This window comes from Pelodiscus sinensis, chromosome 1 (assembly GCF_052426305.1).
Source record: "Pelodiscus sinensis isolate ZL-2025 chromosome 1, ASM5242630v1, whole genome shotgun sequence".
NCBI lineage: Eukaryota > Metazoa > Chordata > Testudines > Trionychidae > Pelodiscus > Pelodiscus sinensis.
Genome location: NC_143052.1, coordinates 351340051 through 351358568, shown reverse-complemented (window position 1 = coordinate 351358568; position 18518 = coordinate 351340051). Strand labels below are relative to the sequence as shown.

General features: G+C 41.4%; 2 protein-coding genes across 2 annotated transcripts; both read right to left on the bottom strand.

The window, feature by feature from the left end:
• Positions 1–371: 371 nt before the first annotated feature.
• LOC142823900 (maestro heat-like repeat-containing protein family member 2B) lies at positions 372–4106 on the bottom strand. Its single transcript, XM_075915650.2, has 5 exons — positions 3960–4106; positions 3020–3163; positions 1525–1617; positions 764–833; positions 372–649 (listed from the first exon to the last, which is right to left on the bottom strand). Exons 1-5 carry the CDS (start codon positions 4041–4043, stop codon positions 528–530), a joined length of 513 nt encoding a protein of 170 aa, XP_075771765.2. The 5' UTR covers positions 4044–4106; the 3' UTR covers positions 372–527.
• A 2057-nt stretch (positions 4107–6163) lies between these two features.
• LOC142823589 (maestro heat-like repeat-containing protein family member 2A) lies at positions 6164–13798 on the bottom strand. Its single transcript, XM_089780363.1, has 5 exons — positions 13688–13798; positions 10627–10769; positions 7204–7326; positions 6219–6374; positions 6164–6181 (listed from the first exon to the last, which is right to left on the bottom strand). The coding sequence occupies exons 1-5, from the start codon at positions 13725–13727 to the stop codon at positions 6164–6166; spliced, it is 480 nt and encodes a 159-aa protein (XP_089636489.1). The 5' UTR covers positions 13728–13798.
• Between the last annotated feature and the right edge of the window lie 4720 nt (positions 13799–18518).

The following is an 18518-nucleotide window of genomic DNA, read 5'->3' as shown; positions in this document are numbered from 1 at the left end:
CTCCACCACTGGAGATATTTAAGAGCAGATTGGATAGACACCTATCAGGGATGATCTAGACAGTGCTTGGTCCTGCCATGAGGGCAGGGGACTGGACTTGATGACCTCTCAAGGTCCCTTCCAGTTCTAATAATCTATGACTATATGACTCCATGTGTTACAGCAGGAGCAGATGACCGTTTTGCGGGGCTCCGGGCAGCATAATTCCACGCCCCCCCCCCTTTGACACGGCGCATGCACAGTGACGCCATGCGCATGTGCGGTGGCACCACGGCGCGTGCGCGGGGCTTTTTGAAGCGTGGGACCCGGGGCGGCCACCCCGCTCGCCCTGCCCTATATCCGCCCCTGTGTTACAGATCCTCTGTGCCCCATTTGCAGAGATCATGAGTATGTTATAGCCCTACCATGCCTGCAAAGCCTTGGTTCTTTAGATCAACCTATAGCAGCTCATGCTTTTAGCTCTGGATGTCCCCAACTCAACCCCCAGCACGATGGCGATGATCGCAGCAGTCACAGTTACTCCTGTGTTACTTACAGTCAGCACCAATAATAGCTGTGAGCAGATTCAGGGATGCCACACGAACAGTCTCATTCTTAATCTTCAGCTGCGAGTGCAGAAATGCTATGAGGTCATCAGGAGAAGAACGGGCTGCAAAGGAAGAAATCACATCCTCACTAACAACTGAAAGCTCATTCTTACTACACCTACAAAAGAAGGAAGTTACAAGGAAACTACTGTGCAATTTGGAGTCTCTTCCCCTACCTAGCAGTAGGATACAATAGCACAGCTCCATTTGATTTTCCATGATGAGCTGCTGAGTTGGAGAACAGATCTGTGGGAAGAAGAGAAGTGATCAAAGGAAAACTAATCAGAACAAGCAACTGAAAAGAAGATGCTCAATTAATTTCTAAGCACTCACTTCCTACCTTTCCAAATAGAGCTCTGAACCCAAAATAAATGGTACTGACTGCACAACAAAAATCAGAAACAATGACCGATACATTGGATAACAGAAGTTCCTGCTTTCAAAGTGTTTTTAGCAGCAGAGCTAATTGAATCAAGACTTGACCCTTGGTAACTGGTTCAAATGGTTAATTATTCCACCATAAAAATGTAGGCCTTATTTGCAGTCTGAATTTGTCCAGCTTCATTTTCTAGTTATTGGCTCACGTTATGCCTTTCTCTGCTAGATTATTACATATGTTTCCCCACATAGATATTATAGACTGCAATTAAGTCACCCTGTCACAGGATAGGTCCTCCCCATTTGGATGGGATCAGTTTTTACTATATAACTCTAACTCCCTCTAATAACTGGCTTATGCTAAAATTGCTTTACAAACTGAGCTGGATTTTAGCTAATAAAATGAGACCACTATCTGCTTATTCTTAAGCCAGCAGAAACTAATAAGGCATAAGAAGGTCTCTGGGCTCTTCACTAGCATTCAAAAGATGTTTATTGTTAATATGCTTCAGATCTGCTGAGCTTAAGCTCAAGTGATACAAGAACAAGTTCCCCTCACCCGGTCGTGCAGAGCACTGCAGATGGCTTGAAATTTCCCTTTAGGTAGAAGGATCTTATATTCACCGGAGACTTCCAAGAGCTGCCTCAGACTCTACAACAGAGGGTGAAAGTTAGAAGGTGGGCATACAAAGGAGCAATATGCAATGACTGAAGCAGGTTCATGGAATACATAGATTCCAAGGCCAAAAGGGATGATTGTCATCAACTAGTCAGGCCTTCTGTATGACACAGGCCTTAGAAATTGCCAAAATAATTCCTAAAGCAGAACTTTCAGAAAAAAATCCAATCTTGATTTTAAAATAATCCCCTTGACTCTTGGTAAATGGTTTGAATGGCTAATATCCCACCACTGAAAAGGTAGACCTTATTTCCCATCTGAATGTATCCTGTTTCAGTTTGTAGCCACTGGATCATGTCATGCCTTTCTCTGCTAGGTCATTACATATATTTTATCAATGATGATTTTATGTTCTCTTCCAGGCTATTGATAATGAGATGACAGTCTAACTCCTTCCTGTACCTACACACTTTTCTTTTTTGCTGCTTGAAGCTTCCAGGATATCTCTGATGAAATCTACATATTTTACTACATTTAGGCTCTTGTGTAGTCTTCTGATACTTTTAGTCAAGTCCATGAGACATTGATTCCCTCAAAGTCATAGGCATTCCAATCCCCAAAGCAACCACATATTCTGGACCAGAAAGCCAACATAGATTGGGAGTAAACCATGGGGGAAGTGGGGAGGGGGGAAGGGCAGCAGGGTTGTGGCCCTGGATTTGCTGCTTGGCTTGTACTGAGCCAGCTCACATAGACTGAGCATGCTCAATCATACTACTGAAGCCAACTGCCCTCACTCCATCCTCTCACTATCAGCAGGCAGGAGTTACCTTGGTCATGTGATACTGAGGGTAGATGAAATAAGAGAGACAAGGTGGGTGAAATAATATCTTTAATTATATTATCTCACCCACCTTGTCTCTCTAATATCCTTGAACCAACACAGCTACAACAGCCCTGTACACAACGGTAGATGAACTAGACAGTGATTTTATATCTATCTAGTTATATAATCTAAAGCAATGCACTTCAGGCCTTCTTAGTATTAATTATCAGCTACTGGCAGTTTACTTAATACTGCCCAGAGACAACACACAGCAGCCCCTGCTCTGAGGAGTTTATTTATAATCTAAAAGAGAGACACAGAGTTGATAGGATGTACCAGTAAATCACAAGGAGGGAGTATCTTATGGGGGGGAGGGGCAGGTGTTTTGTTTCTTACCTCCTTAGCATCTCCAGGAAACAGAAGATACTTTTCATGAGAGGCTTTTACCTACAAAACTTGTCACCTGGGTCACCATGTCTATAAAATCAAGACTTGTGTGTTTATCTATTATCTAACAAGTCACTATGTAGACCAGGAAACGCCACTGGTAGCAGCTAGTGCAGTTCACCTATGCGCACACATTGATAGTTATTTTAATAAGTATCTCACCTTGGTGACATGAAAAACATTAACGTCCTCTTTATATTGCTCAAGGAGCCATGGGATCTGTTCGAACACCTTATCTTGATACTCTTCTTTATGCAGGAGGAGGCTCATCATGGGACCAAGGGCTAAGATGATGGCCTGCTTGAGCTACATAGAGACACAGAATTTATGTTCCTACAAAGTCATTCAATATCATGCAATGGGCCCATCTTTTTTACTTCTGACGAGTGCAATTTCCCTTTTCCACTGTTGAAACAGCCCTATCTCAATATTTCCTGGTAAAGAATTAAGACTCGTGGGCTACGTCTACACTGGCATGATTTTCCGAAAATGCTTTTAACGGAAAAGTTTTCCGTTAAAAGCATTTTCGGAAAAGCACGTCTAGATTGGCAGGATGCTTTTCCGCAAAAGTCTTTCGGAAAAGGACTTTTGCCTGAACGGGAGCAGCATAGTATTTCCGGAAAAGCACTGACGATCTTACATGAGATTGTCAGTGCTTTTCCGGAAATTCAAGCAGCCAGTGTAGACAGCTGGCAAGTTTTTCCAGTCTAGACACAGCTATGGTGTTGGTTTCAGAATTATATTCTACTGCACCTCACAACTTTCCCAAGTGGGATATTTCCCCAGATTAGTATGCACACTAAACCAACTCATTCCTGCTGTAACTCTACTGGAACTGAATAGACATCTGCCAGGAATGAATTTAGCCCATTCTCCTATATTCATCTGCATGTCAGGTGACAAAACTGGAATCTATGTACACTATGTACAGACAGAATTTCCATGAGATTGTGACATTATAATCTTTTTTAAATGTTTTTCATCATACTCTGTTCTATCCCAAAGAACCTGCCATTGAACTCCATCATCACAAAGAGTGCCATACACAGAGAATTTAACGATACAATTTCTCATAAAGGTTTAGAAAACCTACAATTCTCACCTCCAAATCTTCACATGTGGTCCATTTGCTTGTCACATGACGATAGAGGGGAAGAATTTCATCACAGAATTGAGATTTACCCATTCTGGGAAATGGGCACTTTTCCCAGTTACTAAAATATACATTTACTGCCCTTGACCATTTTTCCAGAACTGCATGGAAGGAAAAAAGACAGGCAATATGAAAAGGATGCAATAGTAATAAGGATACGTTGCTTTATCAGTGAAGACACCCAGGCTTGTAGTTTATTACAATTCCATGCCCAATTCAGGAACAGCTGATGAAATCCAATAACAGTTTTGAATTATTTCTCTTCCCTCCTTTCCGTTTCTTGTTTCTCAAAAGGCTTTCTTCTCTTTTGCCTCTCTCCATCTCTTTTTAATTCCCATAATTTGAAAACATATTTTTTCTCCCTTGTTACCTCTTAATTAGAGCTGATTGAAAAGGTAGTTTAAATTAAATTAAAAGTGTTTACTCTTGTTTTTTTCAAAATTTCAAATTACAAAGATCATTCACATGTTTCAAAAATCAACAAATTTCAGCCACCTTTTTAGCTGCACAAAAACAATGAACACATCCTGATTAAAACTGTCATTGACATTTTTCAGTTTAATATTCCATCAAATTGGAAAAAAATATGAAACATATAATGAAAAAACCAAAATATTTTGACCAGCTGTTTTCTGAATGATTCATGTCCTCTACAGTTATTGCTTATTTAGCCCTAAAACTGTATGATTTCCTATTGGGTTACAGTTTGTCTGAAAGATGTTCAGTGCCCCTAACTCCTATTAGCTATACTGAGATTTGACAGCATTTTGCCCTAAAATTAGATGCACCCACTGCCCTTGAAAGGAAAATTAAGGCTCAATCCTATGTTCTATGAAGCTGATGGCAAAATTCCCATTTATCTCAAAGGTGCAGGATTAGTCCCTTAGGCCTGATCTACACTAAACGGGAAAGTTGACTTAAGGTACGCAACTCCAGCTATGTTAATTATGTAGCTGGAGTTGACGTATCTTAAATAGGGTTTTCAGACTGTCCACACAGTGGAAGGTTGACAGGAGTGTTATTCCTCATGAGAAGCAGGACTACCGGTGCCAACGGGAGCACCCACTCAGTTCGAAATAGTGGGTCTTCACTAGACCTGCTTATTTGGACCCTGGTGATCAACTGCAGCAGCATTGATCTTCTGCATAGTGTAGACGTGGCCTTACTTGAGCATCAACTAAAAAGCAAAGGAAGAGAGAAGTGGAGAAGGCCAGAGGACAGAGAAAGAGGGTGAAAGGAGATGATAATTAAGCAACTAAAGAGGAGGAATGGGTGGAGGGGTGGAAAACGGGAAATTTTTAAATGTAATTCAGTCTGTTGCCTGCACATTCTCCCCCAGGAGTTTCCTGGCACACGGGCAGCATCAGCTTTTGTTTATTTTTAAAATATCCACAAGTCATAAAGGGCCTGAACTTACAAATGCTCAGCACCTCCAGCAAAGTAAGGAGCACTCTCAACTCCACTGAGTGCCAGAGGAGCATGAGGACTCAGCCCCTGGTACAATCCAGTTCAGAGCCTGTTTGTAAACGATCAGTCACTTAACTCTGTACCAAGGCCCCTAAATATCCATTTTGGACATCTACAATAAGTGCTGGCACTTACCACCACAAAATGCTTGCCTCAGCCTGCTCTCGTCGACTAACATCCGCATGGAGCTCATGCCGTACAGGGTCATTCCCACAAAAGGAATGCACTTGAGTGCTGAAAAGAAGGACCAGAAGAAAACGAAGACAGACAATTGACTGTTATCTGCCTTCTTACTATCGCATTTAGAAACACCGCTGGGTCGGATGCTATGGGCTCCTAGGTCATTTTGTGCTGCGTACACAAATGATAAGGCAGCAGTAAAAAATCAGTGGGGGATTTACCCTGAGGAGGAGCATTCTCCACCAATGTGCAGCTGTGCCAGATGCCCAATCCTCTCCCAGAGTAGGAGAGAGAGCACTGGGGAGGGATGAGAAATGGAATGGAGAAGAGCTCCACTAGACCTGATTTTCCTCAATCTTGTCCTTTAAGAACTTCAAATGGGGCATAAGAGCTTGCACCTTGGTGTGGATAGCTCATGGTCTAGCAACTGGAACCAGCCACAGCAGTTCATCTCATGCCCCCCAAATAGCACTTTGTGTAGCTGTACAGAGCGTGAACCTCTGTCCTTAAATGGAAGACAATAACTTGGAAACAAAAGATGGAAGTTGACATACTATAGGCTGATGATAGGTTGCCCAGTGTAATCAAAGTGAACTCGTCAGACAGCTCCAGTGGTTTCAGATGACATTGAAGCTCATACATCACCTCATTGAAATAGCAGCGTGCCAGAGCCACTAATGTGTTGCTCGCTGCCACTTTTAGTTCATTTGTTGCTTCCTTAAAAAATACAAAAAGAGAGAGACTGAAGTGATAAAAGCCAACTACACCAGCCAATGCTGCTCAAATGAATCAAGTTCTTATTTCTGTTTTCCACCCAACTTTCTGTGAACAGAATCATTAGTCATAAATAATCATTGAATCGTTTGGCTAAACACTTGTCAGCCTTTCAGTTGTTTGCAAGCTGCTTAGATTATTCGCTATTAGCTATTTGTGGTGGATGATTGGCTATCATAGTGACATGATATTTTTCCCTCAGAGGAGGTGGGCAGCTTCAAGATATTCAGAGAATTTTCCTGAATAAACTATACCCTAAATCCAAATACTGCTTCTTTTGGAAATAGCTCAGATTCTGTTTTAAGGTTTCATCCTGCTGCTTAACACCATAGTATCAGAGCACCTTCCACAGAAAATCAGTATCAATAATGAAATCCCTAGTAGACTTCACAAAAAACTTGCTTGTTAAGAAACGGTAGGCCTCTCTGCATCTGATATATGTCACAATATCCTGACCTTACAAAGCACTTAAGCACATGTGTAACTTGAACAAGATGAAACTAGTCACATGCTGCTTAGGACCTGGGATTTCTGGAGGACGGTGTGGGGATCTGTGGGCCCCTAGCAGTCATCAATCCTGGAGTTTCAGTATATAGTTTACAAAAAATGTTTTAATTAGTTTAAGCTTTCATTCCTGTCATTAGCATATAGGGAAAACTAACTTACCTGAGTATCAGAGGGGTAGCCGTGTTAGTCTGAATCTGCAAAAGCAGTGAAGTGGGTCTTTGACCACAAAAGCTTATGCTCCAACACTTCCGTTAGTCTAACTTACCTGAGTCTCTCTCATGTGGTTTGAGGCAAGTGTTATTATTTTTCTCAGTAGCCTTCTCTCTAGGACCTGGGCATCCTGCTGAAATACTTTCTCCAGGATACAGTACATGTCTACTCTGTTTTTCTGGGGACAAAACATAAAAGAACAATTGGGGAAAATGTTTCCTTGATGACAATATAGTAATGCTATAAGCTAATATAGTAATGCAATATAGTAACACTTACGCTAATAAGCTTCTGCCCAAAAGAGTTTACAATCTAAACATGAAACAACTAGCCCAGGCTAAAAGAGCAGATCAATAGCCAGGAAAATAATTCAGGTCTTCTGATTCACTATCTGGAGTCCTCTCCACTAGACCACACTGATTCCACAGCCTGCATACTCACTCAAGTAACCCCTAGTCTTCATTTGTGTAAAACTTGCTATGCCCTCCACAATCACCCCAGCTAGCAGCACTTCAGAAGAAGCTGAGCAATTTACAAATTTTTTAATCAGAATAAGGGCCCTGCACTGCCCCCTTATCTAATTTTGTTTATTATTGTTATTGTTATTATTATTGTTGTTGTTGTTGTTGTTGTTATTATTAGCATCTTGCCCTTTTTTATCCATTCCAGACAGAATTTGTAAATACAATTATAAAATACCCAACTCCTGCAGTAAATCTTCTGCAGCTTTTAGGGAAAATTAGCTCAGGAGTTACCTCTACATTGACAGTCGCACATTTGAAGGTCTCTTTTATGGGGTCCATCAAAGTTGAAATTCACAGATGATACTAAATATGGAGGAGTTGAAGGTATGAGTTGTGACAGAGAAATAATAAAGAGGGGCACAGAGAAATTAGAAACCTGAGCAGAACAAGACTGATTTCAGAGAACTGCAAACTAGCGCACCTAGAGAGGGGGTCAATATAACTGACATAATGAGAGGGAGAAAAGTGGGAAACAACAAGTGACCTGGAGTGACAGTGAAAAAAAAAGTCAGCCATCTGGGTTGGGTTTGTTACATACAGGAATCTTGTCATAAAGCAGGAAGTTTCTCATTGTTCATCTGAGGTGTGACTGCTTCTGGCTTATTTCACTTTTTTGGCACCACATTCCCCAGAAAAGATCAACACCTTGGAAGTAATTCAGGAGAAAATTTTAAAAAGTGCAGGGAGGCCAGCAGAACTGACTTTTAAATAGAGACCTGCAACCTCTATGGGATCTGACCTCATGCGTCAGGGTGAGGTTGGGTGGGTGTAGGGGAGCCTGCCTTGACAGTAAATGGCCATGTCTCCCTTTAACACATGCAGATCTCTAACAAGCAAAACCCAGGCCTGTCTCAAGTCTGGTGCACATAAGCATGCAGGCAAGGTCATGGGAGAAGCTGTGAGAGGAAGGAATGTTTTGCATAACAATGCAGATGAAGCATGGTACGTGAGACTATGTCAAGAACACATGGCAAGCAATCTTGTACAGGTACTTCTGTTTCTGATAACCACAAATTACAGATGCAGCAATACAACTGTCAACTATGCACATAGCAGCAACATCCTGAGTGACAGGATGTACTCCAGATAGGGTATTGGGCATGTTACATATCCTACACAATACGTAATCAATTGGTAAATATTATTAGAACAACCAAGTCTCGCTTTGCTATAAAATGGGCTTAGTAAGAACAATCAGTGGGAGGGAATGAGCAGGATTTACCCACAGGTACTGCTCGATATAACTAGAAGTAAATAGGCCCTTCACACTGGTGATCCAGTGCATGGTGTTCCAATGCATGGGAAGAAAAGGAACCATGACCTCCTGCCTGCTACTGTAGGTGGCATACGGGTGAAGTGTAAGTGAACTAGTCTTTATTATTTTATTATAGTAGCTCTTTTATTAATTGCTTTTGCATTGCTTTGCACTATATTATTGCGTTAGAATGTATGGCATTTAAGGTTTAAATTGTGTAGTAATTGTTTTTAAGGCTTGTAAAACTTAAACAACTGTAATAACTGCTTAAAGCTTGCAATAAATAAGAAAGTGGTTAAGTATCCCTGGAGTGTCCTGGTTTCTCTTGGAATCGTATCACATCACAGTGGGAAAACAACTGGACTCCCCTGGGCTCAGATCAGGTCAGCTCTCCTCCACAGAGTCAGCACAACCGTGACTGCCTACTCCAGCCAGCCACCACCTCCTTGCTGCATAGCATGCACTGTGGAGTGAGGATGCTTAGGAGTCAGTGTTTCTTACCCTGCAGCACGTACATTGCACAGCAGGGGGCAGTATCAGAGACATAAAATTTAGACTTTAACATCAGGAAAAATGCCCCAGCTATAAGACATCTATCAGGTTATTACATAGTCTTCATTGGAAAGTGGTGGAAACCCAGTCACTAGGAGCTTTTAAAATTGGTTTGGCCCAAAAAAATGAAAAAGGCACTGCTGGGAAATTGGATGATCCAACAAGCCTTTCACATCTGTCTCCTGTGAGTCTATAACTCTGAATTCAGGCAGCTGAAGGTGTGAACTGCCTGCTAAGGTCATAAAGCACTTTGGAATGTTCAAAGCCAATGGTTGGCTACACATTCCAGTGGTTGTGCTTTTAAAGGATGCTGCTGCAAACTGCTATTATTACTGCTCTAGTGGGGAGAGGCTCTGCCTCTTTCCATTCATTTTTAAATGTAAGGAGGATTTTTAATTGAAAATCATAATTGATAACTTATGAATACAAGAGCCCCACACTATTCAAGCGAGCCAGAAATGAACTGCTTGTCTTGGCTTCCTGGTACTTGAAACTAAAATGCCTTCTGTGTTGACCCTTAATAGAGAAATGGACTTTGCTGGATGCGAGTATTAATAAAAGAAAAAGGGGTTTGGATTATTTCAGAACCCTTCAAAGCTATATCCCAATCATATGTCATTATAATTAAGAAGTGTTGTCTTGGGTTTAGAGCAGAGAGTCAGTTCACATGGGTTTTATTCGCCATTCTTCTACTAACTCACTATGTGGTGTTGAGCAAGTTATTTAATTCCCCATGACACAGCCCATCAGTAAATGGGGATGTTTATCACTCTCCCAAAGGTGCTGTAAAACCTAATTCATGAGTAAGTAGGTAAGTGCTTTGAGGTTTTTGGATGAAGATGCTAAAGGAGGACAAAATACTGCTATAAGAGATTATAGATACCCCTACAGTGCACTTTTATAATATACAGCCCAGGTACTCCAGTGTGTACAAAAGGACAGTGCTCCTCTGAGTGTCTCTTTATTATATCATCCTGATCTGTAACAGAATTTTGCATGATGAGTTTTGCATGAAGACAGAAGGGTAAATACTGATTACACTGAAGGTGGGCTGAGCCAAGTTCTGTATTGAATTACTTCCATGAAGTCAAACAGAATTTGGAGTGGAAACATGGAAAACAGATGTGATTTGATGAAACTGCCCTACCTCATCCTGCTGAAGTTTTTCTAGCAGAACAGTCACAACGACAGCCAGTTTGGTCTCAGCTATCTTGACAATCTGAAGGGCAATAGAGGCCTTATCTTGATCGTCCATATGGTCCAGGAGGAAAACAACCTCGCTGTAAACAGCTGAAATTAAAGGAAAGGATTCTGCTGGTTATCATTGATGTTGGGATTCAGTGCTTGTGTCTTTAATTCACTATCTAGTAAAGACTCTGTAGGAGACCAGACATGGTGATAAGTGGACCTGGGAATCATGCAAATCCTTTTCTTCCCTCATGGTGACCATATCTGTTTGCAGACCTATTGTGGGGGGACGGATTATAATAAGGAAAAGCTGCTCCTTTTAAATAAGATCCCCACATAAAATAATCTTTTCCACCTTTACTATTAATTTAGGCATTTTGATAGCACACAGAATAATTTATAGCCAAGATTTTTAAAACTGGGTGCCTAAACTAAAACTCCTAAATCCATATTAACACGCCTACATCCTGATTCAACAAATTAATCACATGCCTAACTCAATGCCAACAAATAAATCTAAAGTTAAACACATGCTGAAGTGTTTTGCTTAGTCAGGGTGTCATTTCCAAAAGTGCTGAGCACCCAGAATTACCTATGGATGGTGCAAAGAACTTCTAGGGGTTCAGTATCTCTTGAAAATCAAGCCACTTTTTAAAGACCCCACTGTATGAATTTAGAAGTCAAACTTTATGCACTCTGTTTTGAAAAAAGGCTTCAGTTTTATTTTATGGTAATTTAAATACTTGCAGAGAAGACACATGGAATAGGTATTTGTCCAGTTGCCTCTAGAGACCCTAAAAGATTTTCCCCCAATGCACAACATAAGAACATAAGAACGGCCGTACTGGGTCAGACCAAAGGTCCATCTAGCCCAGTATCCTGTCTGCCGACAGTGGCCAGCACCAGGTGCCCCAGAGAGGGTGGACCGAAGACAATGATCAAGCGATTTATCTCCTGCCATCCCTCTCCAGCCTCTGACAAACACAGGCCAAGGACACCATTTTATCCCCTGGCTAATAGCCTTTTATGGACCTAACCTCCATGAAATTATCTAGCTAGGTGTTTTCCATGGGTAGGGTGATTACCCCATACCTTTATGTGAAGCCTCAGAGATTAAGTCTTGGTAAGTCTTGCTCACATAGTCAGGATCAGTGTTACCTGTAAACTGAGCACTTGGGTGGCAGACATGTGTTTCTAATGGTTGTACACATCCGTCCATGCCTCAATGCACATCAAATGTATTCTACACGTAGAATTGGAGAGAACATTGGTCAGGATGCAATTGATCTCCAGATCTGAGGGTGGGGAGGAATTTTCCCTGGGTCAGACTAGCAGGGATTATTGTTTGGGAGGTTGGGAATTTGTCTTCTTCGGGAGTATGGGGCACTGATCAACCACCAGGATCATCAGGGCATTTCTGACCTAATCATTTCTCTACCATTGCAAAGGCCTCAGGCATTGGTAGCATTTCAGTTTCTCCTATCCTCTGTCTGCAGCACACAGCATCTTAGTCTCCTAGGCCTTGGGCACATCTACACAGCAGGGCTAAAGCAGAAATAAGCTACACAACTTGAGCTATCAATTGTGCAGCTTAAGTTGAAATAGTTTATTTCGGCTTTTGGCGCTGTCTACACAGCAGGAAGTCGGGGAAAGAGCACTCTTCCTCCTACTTCCCTTACTCCCCATAAAATGCGGGTTATAGGAGTCGGAGAAAGAAGTCCTCCAGCTTGACATTATTTGACATTATGTTGAAATAATGGCTTGCTGGGTAGATGCGGACTATGTTATTTTGCAATAACATCAGTTATTCCAAATTAACACTGCTGTGTTGACATACCCTTCAAGAGTGACAATTTTTAGTCCAAGACAAGTTTTGGTTTCAGCATAGGGTTGCTAGGTGAAATGTAATGGTTTGTGACATACAGAAGATTAAAGTACATGATCTAATGACCTACCAGCCTTAAACTCTATGAAACTGTGAAATAGTTGATGTATTAATAAAATCAGGATTTTATCTCCCATGTGTCTCTCAGCAGAAATCCTCCTGGAGACTTAATATTTAACAAGAAATCTGAAATGCCATATTTATCTGTCTCCATTGTAACAGCATTCCAAGGCATGGAGGAGGAATTGATCAGAATTTACCCTTCCCATGAAAGATTGCTCAAGATTAGGCGATTACCCATCCTTACCCTTCGATTCCAACACCCAGATGCAGATGGAATCAGAACTGTAACTTACATTGCCCATACAGTTGCAATAGTAATGGTGAAGGATTAAGAGCACTAGTGTTGCTAAGAAACGCTTTGTTATCCTCCATTTAATATGCTAGCTATCCACTTAATATCTTAAGTAGACAGCAGGTACATCTAGACTGCAGAGTTTTTCCAGGATACCAGAGATATCCCAGAAAAGCTCTGCCACGTCCAAGGAATGCATCTGCTTTTCCAAAAAAATATTGGAAAAGCAGACATGTTTTTTCAGCATCTCAGTAAACCTCGTTCTACGAGGAAGAAGGGATGTTCTGAAAGAGGCTTTTTTTCTGACATTTGGCCCAGTGTAGACGGGCCAACTGTCAGAAAAGCCTCTTTCAAAAGAAAAGTGATAGAACTTTGTAGTCTAGACACAGTCAGCTAGAAGAGAAGTCCTTCTGTGTTTTCTCTTCTAATTTCTCCCATCTCTGATGCTTTGCACCACTAGATTTTGGCTCCAAGGATGCAGAAGTCATAAAATAAGGACCCATATTAAACATAAAACAACTGGAGAAAGGAAAGAAGACCTTCCCCATAACATCCAATAGTGACACAGGTTGTCAGGAAAGTTTCCAGGTTCAGAGGCTGTAGGCCAGTCCTTCAACTCAAGTCAATTAAAAGGGAAGTCAGTAGAGGCTCACTGGATTTACAGCAGCTAATGATCTGGTCATATAAATGGAGAATATTACACGTTTCTATGCACCCATGCTCTTGAATGTGTATGTGTGGATACAGGTTGGATATAAAAAATACAATAGTGACCCTTACCTCTATCAATTACCTCCTGTTCATTCACAAATGTATTCATGGTTTAGTCTTTCCTCAACACCTTCTCTCAATCCTTTCTCCAACTAGCTCCAGTACTGAGAGATAGATGGCCTCTCAGTCTGTCAACTAGAACTTCCAGTTAAACTTACACAAGCACTATTGTGACATCCTTGTGACCAAAGCAAATTCCATAAACTGTTGATGACCAGGTAGGCACACAGGGGCTCTGTCACTTTGCTGGAGAGAACTATGGTTAAGATGACCTGTCACCTGTCTATGACTTTTACTAAAAATTGCCCTAAATACATTTTAGGTGCTGGGGAAAGGCAGCACTCCAGCAGACTCCACTGCTCTGAGAGCAGGCTAGAGTGCCACTACTACTTCCACTCCAGGTGGGTGAACTGCCCAGGGTACCCTGACTGCTCTCCAACCAATGCTCCAGCACAGCATCTGGCCCCAGGGATGCCCTGAGATGTACCACGCCAACTACTGTGGAAGTCACAAAGGTCCCAGAAAGTCACAGAATCCATGATTTCTGTGACAGAAATGTAGCCGTGTTAGTCTCGTGTAGCTGAAACAAAAAACAGGACTATGTAGAACTTTAAAGACTAACAAGATGGTTTATTAGGTGATGAGCTTTCGTGGGCCAGACCCACTTCCTCAGATCCAATAGTGGAAGAAAATTGGCACAACCATATATACCAAAGGATACAATAAAAAAAATGAACACATGAAATTTGATTTGTCCTTTTCATATGTGTTCATTTTTTTGATTGTATCCTTTGGTATATATGGTTGTGTCAATTTTCTTCCACTATTTGATTTGAGGAAGTGGGTCTGGCCCACGGAAGCTCATCACCTAATAAACCATCTTGTTAGTCTTTAAAGTGCTACATAGTCCTGTTTTTTGTTTCATGATTTCTGTGACCTCCATGAATGATTCACAGCCTTATTCATAATCACTTTCTCCCAAATAGGCCTCTACCTACAGGTTCACAACCATCTCCTCCCTGTTGGTCAGAATCAATTCTTAAATGCCTATGCCCTGGGTTACTTCCTTCAGTTTCTGAAACAAAGCATTGTCCCCATGACATTCCAAGAACTTATTGGATATTTTGTGTTTTATCATATTACTTTTCCCACTGATGTCTAGGTAGGTAAAGTCCCTCATTACTATAAGGGTCTGGATATTTGTTTTATTTGTTCTAGAAATGCCTCATCTCCCTCCTCCTCCTGGTTTGGATGTGTTTTCCCCACTTCGTCTTTACCCAGAGACTTTCAGCTGGTCTGCCTCGTGCCTCTTTCTGGAACTCAGAACAAGTGTACAATACAACACCACCTCCCTTTTATTCCTACATGCTCTTCCTGAACAAGATGTACCCCTCTATGCCAATACTGCAGTTATGAGATTTATCCCATCAAGTATCTGAGATGCCACTTAAGCTCAGTTATGACTTGTCTATTAGTACTCCCAATTCTGACTGCTTAGTCCTGTTATTCCTTGAATTTGTGAGTAGACGTCTAAAGCAGTGATACTCAAAATGGTCCATGAAACCACTTTGAGAAAACTGCTAACTGGCTACACTGGTGTGTTTATTTACTGGTGCCGCAGCCACAAAGCCTCGTGGCTCCCATTGGATCCGATTTGCTGTTTGCAGCCAAAGGGAGCCATGGGAAGCAGCAGCCACAGCTCCTTTTGCTGTGACTGGCTAACCAGAGCCAAAAGGACCTGCAATGCTCCGTGGCCTCAGTGCTGGTAAATTGTAGGGTAAACTGAGGCAGCCCTAAATGTGCTAGTAGGCCTCTAAACAGCATAACTCCGTTCTAGGATTAAGGCCTGGGAACACCACAGTCAGGATAAGAACTGCAGACAGTAAAAGACCCTGGGCACCATAGCAACCACGTTCTAAAACACTCGAACTGGGTCTCAGTTGGTAACGTAACACATTTTGCTTGAGATAACATTCATAAAATTTGCTTAAACTGTCTTGCTTCACTCCTAAATAATAAGCCTGAGAACCAAGTGCTGCACCAACTCAAGGCCATACCCGCCTCCTATAGCAACATCATCATCTATGGAGACTAAAATGTTATTACTGTTTTGCTGACATGTTTTGGCATTTGAACAATAACCACCTGTATATTAATTAACGAGCTGTTACTTTGCAATGGGCGGAGATATTATGTAATCTTGAGTAGTTCTATTGGCTTATGTGCTCATTTTGTCTTGCTGCTAGACCTATCAAATCATTTTTCCTCCGTCCACCTGCTGACTATATAATCTATTGTATTGTGTTAATTAACCAGTGTTCACCAGGGTAACCCCTGCGTGTCACTCCATCAGCTGATGTATAATAAATCCTCTGCTTGTTTTCACCTGCATCCAGAGTGTCCTGGCTTATTTCCAACATAAATAAACACACCGGCGCGGCCAGTTAGCAACTTTCTCAAAGTGGTTTCACGGATCACTTTGAGAAACACTGATCTAAGGTATTGATCAAATTCCCCCCAGGGATTTCCCTCTTGTTGCTCCTGTAATTCTACTCTAATTTTCCATATCTGATTCTCCCCAAAGAACTAGTCCTCTATTAAAGATACCTTTTGAACCTAGTTGCCTTTTGTCACCTGCCCCTACTCAACTTAGTTTAAAGCCCTTCTAATAAGATTGGTGAGTCACTGCATTAAGATGTCCTTCCCTTTTGTGGTCAGATCGACCCCATCTCTTCCCAGCAAACCACCTTCCTGCAACAGTATGCCATGACTAAGGAAGTCAAAACCTCCCATCCATCCATCTTCATCACACTATTATGTGGACATGCTTACCATTTAGTGTAAAAAGCAGAAAAAACACTCAGTGCAGGAAACAAGGGGACTGAAACTGAAGCTGTCAAGTTCACATGCTTCCATTTTCACTAACTGATACATCTGGATCTCTCAAGCTAGTGGGGATGTCCAAGGCAGAAAAATATTTCTGTAGATCAGCATGTGATTATTTGTATTGCGGTACTGCCTCATAGTCCCAGTCATAGGCCAGAATCTCATTGCCTTACGACCTGTACAAACTCAGAATAAGATGGTCCTTAACTGTCATTAAGTAATATTTATTCACAGCACAACAGAGAAGATAATTAAGCAAGAAGATAAGCCTACTTTGACCAGGTACCAACATGAAACTAGTGTAATAATACTACATATTTAGGAAATTTTCTCCCTGATTCAGGGTCTGTTGTGGCTAAGCCCCAGTTCCATACCATTGTGCAAACTGGGGTCTTATACAACTGCGCTAGATAGAAAGTGTACAGCAGTACAGTTCAAGAGTACTCCATATTTAATACGTGCACAGGAGGTCACTTCCACAAGAAGCTAAGGGCATGGTCATCACAGAGAGACTTCCTGTCTCTGCTAGTTTTATGCATCCCTCACTGTCTACGCCTGCTCCATAAATTCAGGCCTTTCAAAAACACAGCATCATGTACAGGTAACTGTAACAATGCTTGTTCGTTGTATCTGTTCACATGAGAGCAAGGCATCCAATATCAGTCCACTATGGGTGGATCAGCAATAGGAATAATGTTTGTGCATGTGACAAATAACCCCAGGACCACAGAACAGATTAAGGACCCAATGTGTGTGGCAAAGTCATCACAAACACCGTGCAGACGTCAGGGAACTCATAAGTTAGCATATAACCTTAATTCAGATCTTGGTGCAATAGTATATCCTCAAAAGGAAACTTTACTTATTAATTGGTTGTATTTTACTTATCAGTTGGTTGTATTTTACAAGATAAAAAGCTGAATCGTTGGTTGAATGTTAGTTTATTTGCCCCAGGGCCAGATTTTTAGAAAAACAAGTCATGTGCACATACACAACTAAGAGTTCTGCAACAACGCACACTGTCCTGCAGCAATTAGTAGTGGGATCCTGCCCTTAGCAAGTCCTGGGCTTACAATTCACATGCTTATCTCACTAATAGGTATCATTTGATCAGCCTGTACTGAATATGGCTTGACAATTTGCCATCACTCAAAACACATTACAGTCAGAGAGGATGATAAATATACCATTTATTCACCATTATGTACAAAGTCCAACATGTCCAAGGAGGCAAGAAAACAAAACTGGTGAATACAGAAAAAACATTACAGCCTCTCTCCGAGTTACAGACCAAACACTTGGCTGTAACTCGATCAGTTCGTAACTTGGGCCCCATTGAGTTACACGTGACCGCGCTGTTTGTAAGCGCGGGTCACGTTCGTAACTCGGGGACCGCCTTTACGACTGCTCCATGGGAGCTTTGGTCATAAGTGCGAACGGTCGTAACTCGACCATTTGCAACTCGGGGAGCAGCTGTACTGCAAAAAATAGACTGATAGCAAGAAGCTTTTGTACAATGTGCAGTAAGATGCACACCTTAATCCCGCTCAGTGTTTGACTGACTCTAATTCAACCTAAGTTTTGTCAGAGTAGGGTATGAGGCCCAGATCTTCAAAGGTATTTAGACTAATTTCCATTGAAACCAATGGGAGCCAGGAATCTCAATACCTGGGAGGATCTGAGCAAGGACGGCAGAATTTGATGCAACAACAATATGCATTTCTAGAGAGATTTTCCTTTTTAAATAATTTTACTAACCCTCTGATTCAAATATAAGCCATTATTAGCCAATAATTATATTTTTTCTATCCCTATTAGAGCACAGACAAATAGGAGAGTGGAAATAACATGATTTATTTAAAAGATTTTAACCAGGTTCTTTCATGGAAAAAAATTAAAGATCCAGCACTGTACAGATCACTCTGCTGAGATGTGAGCCAAATGACTTAAAGCA

What these genes read in the sequence shown, in the direction of transcription:
- LOC142823900 (XM_075915650.2), bottom strand. Translation starts at nt 4,043, where the DNA reads ATGGGTAAATCTCAATTCTGTGATGAAATTCTTCCCCTCTATCGTCAT. An exon ending in CCACATGTGAAGATTTGGAG is followed by an intron (nt 3,164 to 3,959) that starts GTGAGAATTGTA and finishes GTCTCTATGTAG; the next exon opens with CTCAAGCAGGCCATCATCTT. An exon ending in CTATTGTATCCTACTGCTAG is followed by an intron (nt 650 to 763) that starts GTAGGGGAAGAG and finishes CTTCCTTTGCAG; the next exon opens with CCCGTTCTTCTCCTGATGAC.
- LOC142823589 (XM_089780363.1), bottom strand. Translation starts at nt 13,727, where the DNA reads ATGAATACATTTGTGAATGAACAGGAGGTAATTGATAGAG. An exon ending in ACAGGAGGTAATTGATAGAG is followed by an intron (nt 10,770 to 13,687) that starts GTAAGGGTCACT and finishes CTTTAATTTCAG; the next exon opens with CTGTTTACAGCGAGGTTGTT. An exon ending in ACCACATGAGAGAGACTCAG is followed by an intron (nt 6,375 to 7,203) that starts GTAAGTTAGACT and finishes GTATTTTTTAAG; the next exon opens with GAAGCAACAAATGAACTAAA.